Raw genomic sequence first — 12077 nt, 5'->3', positions numbered from 1 at the left:
GTCCATCTAGTCTAGCATTGTGTTCCACACAGTGGCCAACCAGCTGTTGACCAGGAACCCACATGCAGGGCATGAATGCAACAGCACCCTCCCGCCCTTGTTTGCCAACAACTGGTGTACATTGGCATGCTGTCTCTGGTACTGGAGGTAGCACATAGCCTTCAAGACTAGTAGCCATCGATAGCCTTCTCCTCCATGGATTTGTCCAGCCCGCTTTTAAAGCCATCCAAATGGGTGTCCCTCACTACTTCCTCTGGTAGTGAATTCCATAGTTTAACTCTGCACTGAAGAAGTCCTTCCTGTCAGTGTACCTGACAAAACTGTGGTGTCACATGATCATATCAGCCAATCCCAGTAGCCTAGAAGCTCTGTTTTGAACTAACTGAAACTTCTGAGCCATGTTCCAAGGTAGCCCCACATTCAACACATTGCAGTAACCCATCTAAACTAATGCCACAACTCACTTTTATTTTTAGGAGGGAAATGACAAAGACAGGAGGTTGGAATTAAGAGAGAAATTTGATGCCTAGACCAGAGAGTGCCCAAGAAGCAGGACAGGGCTAGGTTTAGATGAGAGAGCCATCCGTTCTACCAGCAGAAGACTTGGTAAGAACTAAGAAGATGCTTCCAGGACAACTTGGAACCCAAGAAATGATGCCACCTGAATATGCTTTGATCAGCACTATCTGCCTCAATCCAGATGGTTCTGTTCAGGCAAGCCATCAGCAGAAATGTCGAGGGAACTTAGAGGAATACGTTTGGCACACTTTCTCAGGGAGGATTTTGTATATTTCTAACCAACAGAAAGCTGGCCGGGGAACAGATGCAGGGGAAGAAGAAAAGGGTTCATAGCACGGGGGAATAAATCGTACATTCCAGCTCTTCTAAACTCAACAGGGCTCCTTGCGTACCCTATGATACGGTTCAAGCGGGGGGGGGGGATGAGCTTACCTTTTCTCCCGCTGGGCCTAATGGGCCAGGATCTCCATTGGGTCCTCCCCGACCTTTCGGGCCTTCTGGCCCATCCTCGCCTCGTGGACCAGGAGGGCCGATTTCACCCTGTGGAGAATTGGAAAAGAGAGGAGTTCCTCTGCCCTCTCACACTCTCAGTTAAGTTGCAGGAAAATGTTTCAGCATAGCATTAAGGAGAGCTGCCATCTACAGCAAAATATCAAGGTCAATTAAGAGTAGGGTGGTCATGTGTCCTCTTTTACAGAGGACAGTCCTCTATTTGAAGGTCTCCCCGATTTGAAGGGCTGTCCTGTCAACTCTGTTTTGATTGATTGATTGATTGATTGATATTTCTTTTATTTATTACATCTCTACACCGCCCAATAGTCAAAGGTCTCTGGGTGTTTCACAACAATGAAACCATAAAATGCAACATGATCAAATACAATATAAAAGTTTAGAACTACTGTATAAAATAAAAACAATAACCAAACAGAACATAGCAGCAGTGCGAAGATTTAAAATACAGTGACAGTTTTAAAAACAGAAGCTGAAAGACTAAAATAAGGTCTTCAGCTAGTGCTGAAAGGAGCACAATTCAGGTCTCAGGTGAGCCTCTCTGGGCAGAGCTCATTCCACAACAGGGGTGCCACAGCAAAAAAGGCCCTCTTCTTAGTAGCCACCCACCTCATTTCATGTGGCAGAGGCTCCTGGAGAAGGATTGCTGAGGATGATCTTAGGATCTGGGCAAGTGTATATGTGGGGAGACGATCCTTCAGGTAACCTGGCCCCAAGCCATTTATGGCTTTGAATCTTAATACCAACACTTTTGAATCGGGCCTGGAAATGGACTAGCAGCCAGTGTAGATGGAAAAGTGCTGACATAATAGGACCACATTGGCCAGTCCTTGTTAACAATCTCACTGCTCTATTTTGGACCAGCTGAAGTTTCCAGAGCTTTTTCAGAGGCAGCCCCGCACATAATGCATTGCAGTAATCCAGACAAGAGGTTACCAGAGCACGGAGAACTGTAGCTAGGCTGTAGCTGGTTCCCATCAGAATGGCTGCCCATCAGATTGATGGGCAGCAGGAAACAGCTCATCCCACAATGGGCCATTAAGGCATAGAAGTCATGGCAGCAGAAGGAATGCGGTGATGGCTACTCGTGCTTCCTCTTCCCTGCTCCCCAGTCCTGTCCAGAGAGGGGAGATGCACGTCCCGTCACTGCACAAAGAAGGCGCCTGTTCTCCTGGAGGAACTGGCTGTCTGCCACCTTCGGATGTGACCCAGAAGCCTGAGGGAGCTCAAATCCAGGGGAGGCTGGTGGTGCCAATGTCATGGGGCAGAGATTCTGCTCTGGCTTTCAGTCGGAACCAGTCAGAATTCTAAAGGAGCTATCCAAGGTACTGAACCTATTTGGCTCAGCACCTCAGATAGCTCCTTTAGAGTTCTGATTGAAACCCAGAGCAGAGTCACCTCCCCACAACATCAGAGCCACCAGCCTCTGCTGCTCAAATCCCTTGTATTTGGGGGTGTACATCACTAGAAAATATGGCCCTTTGGGGGCGCAATGGATCCCTGCTGCCTCCCTGGCTTTGCTTGCATTTGCGAGCTCAGCCACATAGGATTTTCCTGGAATCTGGGAAGTTTTCTGGGGTGTGCATGTGTTTCCTCTGTCAAAAGAGATTTGCCCAAATTGCGGCTGAAATTGTGCAGTTTGCCACTGAAATTTGCACAAATGTCTTTTTACAGAGAAGAAAGAAACCTGGAAGATGCAGGAGCTGGCCCCACTCAGTGCAGGTTCAGTTGGGCCAGCCGTGAGGAGGTGAGCTGAAGTCCGGGGGTCCAAGATGCTGAAAGCTTGGTGAACTCCACCCCGAACGGATTTCTCCAAAATCCCTAATTGCACTTCCTCAGAACATCCACAGGAGCTCTGAAATGCCGTGGAATTCCTCATTCCTCAATCCCCAGGATTACATCAGGATAACAACCCTGGGATCAAAGCCCTGATAGCAGACTTCGTATCTTGTTCTCATCAACCAGCCTGGAGAAGATGGTGTTCCTGAAAGCTCACCCTGTCTCCTTTAATGCCCATGTCGCCTTTGAATCCTGGGAAGCCATCTTCACCCTGCATGAGGGGGACAGGAGAAGGGGGGACATTATGCATTATGATATTGAAGAAGGTAAAATCAGAGAAGATAAAAATATCAACCCACCACCACAACCACCATCACCAGTACCAGCCTCATAGATCTCATAGAATCATAGGGTTGGAAGGGGCCTACAAGACCATTGAGTCCAACCCCTGCTCCGTGCAGGAAGTTTGACTCCCAGGCAGTCTCCCATCCAAGTACTAGCCGGGGCTGACCCCGCGTAGCTTATGAGATCAGATGAGATCAGGCCCATCCAGCCCTTTGCTCGTCCATGTAAGGACTCCTACCTTCACACTGCATGGTAATAAAAGCCCTCTTTCCTCACCTCAGGATTATTCAGGTTCTCATCCACAGAGACAAGGGAGCCCCCACCCCCACTGCCACGGACTTTTCAAACTTTCAGGAGATGCTGTCCAGACTGAATTGCCTGTTGAGGAGCCTCTGCACATCTGCAATCCCAAAGTGGTGGCTAACTGATGACTCATGACCCCATGGCTAAATCATGACTTCAGAGAACACCTAGAGCAGCCTTTCCCAACATCTGCCCTCCAGATGTGTTGGACTACAGCTCCCATCATTCCCAGTGGAGATGGGTTGGAATTGTTAGCAAAGAAGGAAAGGTAGTTGCCATAGCAACCAGATTCTGCCTTGGGCACAAGAACCCTGACAAGAACCACCAGCTAGTTGTTGGAAAACACCCCCCCCCCCAAATAAACCGCTACCTAGTCTCGGGTTCTATTCCATTGGAGGAAACACAAAACTTTTTGTCTTGGCATAATGTACGTATATCAGATCAATTTCTATGGAGTACATTTTGTTGACACTCCCCCCCCCAGCTTCCCCCAAATTCAATTAATAGCCATGGGTATCGTCCTTCTGTTCCGCCAGTAGCCAAGACTGTCAATTTGGCTGATATAAACACCGGGAACTTGCCGGAGCCAACAACAAATTATTTTCACCAAGGCCATTTCGCACCAGCCTTTTTGGAGAGAACTCAAGGACGGCGCTAATATTTCTTCCAGTCGGCAAAGGTTTAACTGCAGCGTACCAATCGATAGTGTATCAAGTCCTAAAGCAAGACTGTCAGGCGCTAAAGCGCGGATGCAGTAACCAAAAAACAACATTGGGGTTTTCAGAAGGCCCCTAGTAGCTGGATCCCAGCTTATAATTGTCAGCTTTTCCAGTGATAGACTGCAGGGTATGAACAAATGGAAGCAGGGGAGATTTAAGGCTGCAACGAGGCCGGAATATTACACAGCCTCTGCTCCTCCTTTGGGAGCACATAACTGTATACCTGGAAATATACAGAAAGCCTGTGTGTCAAAACTCTCTTTAAACGTAGCATTTTAATAGCTGCTTCAGTTGCCGCCTCTGGCAGTTTAGTCGTCCAGCATGATACATTCCCCGGGCAGCTCCTACGCTTGGTTTACGAAAGGTGTAAATCAAAAAGATCTATTTACGTAATTGGGATTATACAGCCTTGCTAGACCAAGGAGTTCGAATATGGATTTCCTCAGCAAATGCAAGAATAAAATGGAAGGGAACAGGAGTGTTTAAGAAGGGAGCCTCCAATGTGGGGGCTGGGGGCACCAATGTGCCTACAGAAACCCCTCTGGGAACCCACCAGGCTCCCTGCCACTCTGATCCGTATTTTATTTCCTAAGGTTTTTTTTTTTTTAATTAAAAAAGGTGTTGTTGTTTTTTAGCTGGGAGTCTGGAAAGGGAAGGGCTGCCCTCCAGCACCATCTTGATGTCGGGAGCGCTCTGGCGGCTTCTCCCAGTAGATTCCAATAGCCAACTCAAGACACAGACAAAAGGATTTCTTTTCAAAGCTTTAATCCTTTTACAACTTAATGACTCTTTCATATGCTAATCACCAGCGACTAAGCAAGGAACAGCAGGTAGCCTAAGTTTCAAGTAGTCAGTTGATCCCCGTTTGAAAGAGAGTCACTTGAAGACCCAGAACTTATGGGCTAGGTAGAGATTCTCCCTCTTTCTCTTGGGCCCATGGGAGGCGGCTGTTGCTTGTGCGCCAAACGGGCGCTACGCCTCCTTTCTGCGCCCTCCATCGCTCGTCACTCTTTGCGTCTGCGTCGCGCATCTAAGAAGCCCCCCTCCCGCATTCCCTCACTGCCAGGGTCGCTATCTATCTTAGCAATGCTGGCAGGAGGAATCTCTGCCAGCTGCTGAGCCTGTGAGGGATGAGCTGGCCCCTCTCCCACGGATAGCTGTTCCTCCTCAGAATCCAAACTGCTCTGAGGCTCTCTGGGCTCAATTTCCACCCTGACACTTGATTTTGGTTCCTAAGAGTAATTTTGCATTTTGGAGCTCTGCCTTGGACTTCGGTTCTTCAATAAGTGACTTTTCTCTTAGTCCCGCCATTTGCCTTCTGGGAAATGAGTGTTTTGTGATGGCCTATGCCCACCACGGCAGTCATTTTATAAATGGGCAAGCCCACCACCATGGCAGACATATTGTAAGAGTGCCCACAACACTCTTTCAAAATTCTAACTGTACCCACCAACCCAAAAAGGTTGGTGACCCCTCCTGTAAGATCTCTGGATTCTGTATGAAAGAGAAGCAGTTTCTGCCTCTATGTGCAAATTAACCACACATGTATACATTTAACTTTACAGACTTTTTCAGAATTTAGTTTTTTGTCTTTCAGTTTATTGTACAGTGCTCTGATATCTCTCGATCTGGAGCAATTTAAAAGGTTTATAATAAATAATAAAGAAATAACCTTGAGTGTTATAGAGACAGAGGCCAAGCCCTGCAGTGGGGAGCAAAGCAGAGAACAGGGAAATTTGCAAAACCCATAGACCCCACCCTCTCTGCCACAACGGATAAAACACCAGTCAATTAACAAATTGGAGCTAACTCACCTTCTCACCCTTTGTTCCTTTCAAGCCACGGACACCATCAGCTCCCTTAGTGGGGAAACAACAACAAAAGAAATTAATATGACTTAACACTAGGCACGTAAAACGTTTTTGTTTGTGCCCACAAAACCACGGAGCATGCCCTGTTTGCAAAGGTGAATGTGAGTACAAGCGGGACACCATGTTCTCCGAAAATGTTTGCAAATCCTCGAGCATATGATCACATTCGAAAACTGTGCAAGTTTCAGAGAAAAAGCAGTTCCAAATTGCACAAGTTTTTGTAAAAAAATATGCAATTTCAGACTTTAAAGTTGTGCAACTTTGAAAAAACTCAAAATTGTGCTCAAGTTTCCTGGTTGACCACATTTGATTTGCACCATTTTCCCATTTGTGCAAATCCAACAGCGCTCACAGAAATCAAAGGAGAGATGGGCAAATGTGAACATCGCTTCTTCACCCATTCCTTCTTGACAGAAGAAGGGTGCAGATGAGACAAGGAAAACAGCCCATTTCTTTGTGATTCTTGAGTTTCAAGTCTTCCAGCATGAGATGAATTTGGTCACAGGCAGGGTAAAAAGAAGAACCACTTCAGCAGTTTTGAAAGCACCACACTTCACAATACCAAGCAGGACATTTTCATATGCTGACATCACCAAGCTGTACATATCTGCACTGCCACAAAACATTAGGGATGTCTGAATCAGCAAAACTCAAGCTCACTGATGTTTTCTGAATTCCACCTCAAAGCTCATTCTGACTTGAGCCTGTATCAAGCTTTTGTTATTATGTGAGCTTTACTTATTTATTTTATTTCATTTATTTTATTTCTATCCCACCCAGTAGCCAAAGCTTTCCGGGCATTTTTTTTCTTTTTACATGAACATTCATGCAAAGTTTCATGAATATTTTTCCAAATGTGCACACAAATTGTGCATTTTAAAAAATGTATGCATTCTTCAACCATTGATTAAAGAGTATTCGTGTGCATTTTTTTTTATAGTACGCATTTTTCTATGCACATTTTTTTGAATGAACGCGTGCTCTCAAATGCATTTTCTGGGGTCTGCAAATCATACTGCAAGCTCGGAAATGTATGGACTTCAACAGCAGATGGTGTCCGAGTTTGGTCCAAAAGGTGTGAGCTTGGTAAATCCTGATCAAAAATGAACTGAAACAAATTTCTCATACATGCCTGCAAAACATCCCAATCTTAACATGTAAACATGGTCAGAAATCTGAAAGAAATTTGCACACCAGGAAGATTGCTGTGCTACACAATCCCCCCCACCCCCCCACCCTGCGAAGACAGCTGAAAGAACAGCTGCCGTAAACCCTGAAGTAAAACTTGAGCCGGATTTTTTACTGATTCTTATAGGGCAGGGGCGGGCCAATTCCCTGCAGAAGAGACTGGGCCCCGCACATCTGCCTCCAAATGTTGGTGGTACAACAACAGCCGCATTCAAACCGCAAATTCTCTCTGGGGAGGCTTCTGAGAGCACAATTTGGCTCCTCCCTGCCGTGTCGACCCCATTTGTGCCACCACCACTGCCACGCTGCCGAATTTTGGTGGGAAGCTGCTGCTTTTCTGCCACTGTGGCAAATTCTATGGTGGTGGCGGATGCCACAAAAAATAACAAGGGGGCACATGCCATGTATGGGCCATGTATCGGCCAATCCTGTGGTATGGGCAAACAAGCATAGAGGAATTTCAATGGAAAATGAACGGGTTTGGGTAAGAAACTGTGCAAATTTGGAGCAGACTAAATATCTTTTGGGTGCTAGAGCATTTTGCCCAAAGTGACGTTTCTAGCTGAATTTGGAGGTAAATCATTTGAGGAATTTTGAGGGAGGCCAAGACAAAAAAGAAATGTTAGCAAGAGTGGAGAAATTTCTCAGGGCTGTGGTAGCTGGGACTCTCATTGCTAACTGAAAGAAGCCACTGAGGACAAATCCAACCACCATGTGGGCACTTAGAAAAAAGGTACAGTGAAGGATGAGAAAGCAGGTTTAGATTGCATTCAGCATATCTTTGGGTATGAATGACCTTTATCTCTGCTTCTTACCTTTCTGAACTGTCTGAATTCTTTTGTCAGAATGGAATACAGAATTTCCATTGCTAATTTATTCACTTCAGCTAGAATCCTCCTCACTACATTCTGGACTCAATAAGCCCTCAGTAGACATTTGGTTAAAGAAGGGGCACAATTGTGATGTACATGTGAATGGAGTATGATCCTGATGTACAAGGGTGCAATGCATGTTCCTGATCATTAACTGCTGGAGTTTTACTGCCTTGGATTGTAAGTGTTTTTAATGTTTGCTTGCATTCACTGTGAAGTTTATTGTGTTTATTTCTTTGTAAAATGCTTCAAGACCTTGGACAGTCCATATATATATTTGTGCAAAGATGGGCATGATAAAGGACAAAGAAGGCAGGGACCTAACAGAAGCAGATGAGATTAAGAAGAGGTGGCAAGAATACACAGAAGAACTATACAGGAAAGATCTGAATGTCCCTGATAGCCATGATAGTGCGGTCACTGAACTTGAGCCGGACATCCTCAAGAGTGAAGTCAAGTGGGCCTTAGGAAGCATTACTAACAACAAAGCTAGCGGAGATGACAGTATTCCAGCTGAGCTATTTAAAATCCTAAAAGATGATGGTGTTAAAGTGCTGCACTCAATATGCCAACAAATTTGGAGCACTCAACAGTGGCCACAAGACTGGAAAAGGTCAGTTTACATTCCAATTCCAAAGAAGGGCAACGCCAAAGAGTGTTCAAACTACCGCACAATTGCGCTCATTTCACATGCCAGCAAGGTGATGCTCAAAATCCTACAAGCTAGGCTTCAGCAGTATGCGAACCGAGAACTACCGGAACTACAAGCTGGGTTTAGAAGAGGCAGAGGAACTAGAGATCAAATCGCCAACATTCGCTGCATCATGGAGAAAGCAAGAGAATTCCAGAAAAACGTCTATTTCTGCTTCATTGACTATGCTAAAGCCTTTGATTGTGTGGATCGCAACAAACTCTGGCAAATTCTGAAAGAGATGGGAGTACCAGACCACCTTACCTGTCTCCTGAGAAACCTGTACGAGGGACAAGAAGCAACAGTAAGAACTGGACATGGAACAACCAATTGGTTCAAAATTGGGAAAGGAGTACGACAGTGCTGCATATTTTCGCCCTGCTTATTTAATTTATATGCAGAGTACATCATGAGAAACGCTGGGTTGGATGAATCACAGGTCAGAATTAAGACTGCCGGGAGAATTATCAACAACCTCAGATACGCAGACGATACCACCCTAATGGCAGAAAGCGAAGAGGATCTAAAGAGCCTCTTGTTGAGGGTGAAAGTGGAGAGTGCAAAAGCTGGTTTGAAACTCAACATTCAAAAAACGAAGATCATGGCATCTGGCCCCATCACTTCCTGGCATATGGAAGGGGAAGAAATGGAAGCAGTGACAGATTTTATTTTCTTGGGCTCCAAGATCACCGCAGACAGTGACTGCAGCCATGAAATTAAAAGACGCTTGCTCCTTGGGAGGAAAGCTATGGCACACCTAGACAGCATAGTAAGAAGCAGAGACATCACCTTGCCAACAAAGGTCTGTCTAATCAAAGCTATGGTTTTCCCAGTAGTAACGTATGGCTGTGAGAGCTGGACTCTAAGGAAGGCTGAGCGCCGAAGAATCGATGCTTTCGAACTGTGGGGCTGGAGAAGACTCTTACGAGTCCCCTGGACTGCAAGGAGGTCAAATCAGTCCATCCTAAAGGAAATCAACCCTGACTGCCCATTGGAAGGACAGATACTGAAGCTGAAGCTCAAATATTTTGGCCACCTAATGTGAAGAGAAAACTCACTGGAAAAGACCCTGATGCTGGGAAAGATCGAAGGCAAAAGGAGAAGGGGACGGCAGAGGATGAGATTGCTAGATAGTATCACCGATGCAATGAATATGAACTTGAGCACACTCGGGGAGAGAGCGGAGGACAGGAAGGCCTGGCGTGCTATGGTCCATGGGGTCACGAAGGGTCAGACACAACTTAATGACTGAACAACAACAATTATAAACCACATTATTCAAAATAATATAATTCAAAAAACTTGGGCTCCATTTTTCATAGAATCACAGAATTGTAGAATAGGAGGGATTGGAAGGGGCCTATAAGACCATCAAGTCCAACCTCCTGCTCAATGCAGGAATCTAAGCCAAAGCATCCCTGACAGATGCCTGTCCAGCCTCCTCTTGAATGCCTCCAGTGTGGGAGAGCCCCCCACCTCCCCAGGCAATTGGTTTTTGCTCCCCAGGCAATTGGAATCTAATGCAATTGGCCAGAAACATTCATCAAAATGTATTGGTTGTTGTACAGGTTTTTGCCATCAGTTTGATTGCTTGTTGTTTTAGGAAGCTATCTGGTATGTGGATATGTCTTCCTTTGCTGTTTCTTTTGCTGCTTTGATATAGTCATAAACTATTCAAGGTTCATCTGTGGGGTGCATTCGGCTGGTTGGCTCTTCCATCCAGGAACTGGCCTCTCGCTCCTGTAGACCGAAGCGACAGTGTGTTTGGAGCAGGGCGGGCACCGGGCAGGCGGGGAGAAGCAGTTCACTGAACACCCTCTTGTGGCTGGAGAGCGTCACAGCTGCCACTGCATGTGGTGAGCACATTTTGCAGAGATCAGGGAGCTCTCCCCCTTCAGCCACCACAGGCTCAGATCTGCTGCTGACATCTTGAAGGCTCATGGGCACGATCCAGTCCTGCACCAGTGCTAACGCAAATCACGTTGTACAGGGTAAGCAACCTCTCCCACTATGCCAATAGTGTTTGTTGGTACAACAGGTTTTCCAGGGAAACGTGTTATGTCAACAAACACTCCTGGAGTTGTGCTGGATGCTGCTTGTGCTAGTGCAACTTAATTCACGTTAGCACTGGTGTTGAGTTGGATACTGCCCTAAATGCTTGACTTCCTCCTTACGCTAGCTGTAGGACACACATTAACATAACACATTGACGGACTCGCAGGGTTTACCAATGACTTTCTGAGCCCAACTCAGTTTTTTGGAAAGTAAGAACAGAAGAAGAGCCCTGCTGGATCAGAGCCGGGGTCCATCTAGTCCAGCATTCTGTTCCCAGAGTGACAGTGGGCAGCCAGCTGCCCACAGGAAATGGACCAGCAGGACAACAGCACCCTCCTACCCATGTTCCCCAGCAACTGGTATACTAATGGAGGTAATATACAGCCATCCTGAACAGTAGCCATGGTCCATGGATAGCTGGGTCCTCCATGAATTTGTCTAGCCCTCTCCCAGTGCAGCCTCCAGTAGGCAAGCACAATGTGGCACCAGGCTTGCAGCACGAAACACAGACTTAGTAAACATCCTTTGGCAGCAGCAGCTGGGAGATAACTAATCCCACACATGAGTATGTGCAGAGTGCCTTTCCTTCACTACTGAGTGCCACTAAGAGGCACATGTCCCTCTGAGCTGGGTTTTACCTATGACATTTTCACTTATTGAGTCTTTCTGCACAATTCTTTCCTCTTGCCAAGGAAAGAAGCAAATGAAGTGAGGTGTGTACAAAGGCTTAGATGGCAGGAAAGAAATTCTAATCAAATGAGAGAGCATCAAATTGTGTGCTGTGCTGGTTCCAAGAAGAAGCATGCTCCCTTCCTCAGAACTCTGGTCTCTTACGCAATTAGTGGAGCACTGCTTGTGCAAAGCAAAAAAAGGGAGGAATGCTATGGGTTGGGGTTTGTTTTTTCAGGTTTTTTTGCAGATACAGTGTTTTGCATGGTGCGTGAAAGTATTCCATTTTTTTGCTGGTTAAGCAAAAGATCAGCCATTCTCCTAACCACTCAAGGATTTTTTAAAAGAACAAAGAATGAAAGAAAGGAAGAAAGAAAGAAAGAAAGGAAGAAAGAAAGGAAGAAAGAAAGAAAGAAAGAAAGAAAGAAAGAAAGAAAGAAAGAAAGAAAGGTAAATTGAATCTAATTTCAAGGCTTTTTAATTTAGGGGGAAGAGGTAAATAAAAAGGGCTGGCTGGATAGAATCTTAGACAGTTTTTAAACAGCTGTTGCCAACC

General features: G+C 45.7%; 1 protein-coding gene across 1 annotated transcript in view; it reads right to left on the bottom strand.

Moving 5' to 3' along the window:
• Positions 1-12077, bottom strand: part of COL5A1 (collagen type V alpha 1 chain) — a 253839-nt gene that overhangs the window by 70724 nt on the left and 171038 nt on the right. Inside the window, exons 28-30 of the mRNA XM_084821216.1 lie at positions 5990-6034; positions 3026-3079; positions 952-1059 (exon numbers count right to left, since the gene is read on the bottom strand). Coding sequence (XP_084677342.1) covers positions 952-1059; positions 3026-3079; positions 5990-6034 — 207 coding nt within the window. The remainder of the gene's footprint in view (positions 1-951; positions 1060-3025; positions 3080-5989; positions 6035-12077) is intronic.

This window comes from Heloderma suspectum, chromosome 14 (assembly GCF_057233095.1).
Source record: "Heloderma suspectum isolate Gila_16-S chromosome 14, 16-S_ref, whole genome shotgun sequence".
NCBI lineage: Eukaryota > Metazoa > Chordata > Lepidosauria > Squamata > Helodermatidae > Heloderma > Heloderma suspectum.
Note: the sequence above shows the minus strand (reverse complement) of the source record. Positions and strands in the feature narration are given on the sequence as shown.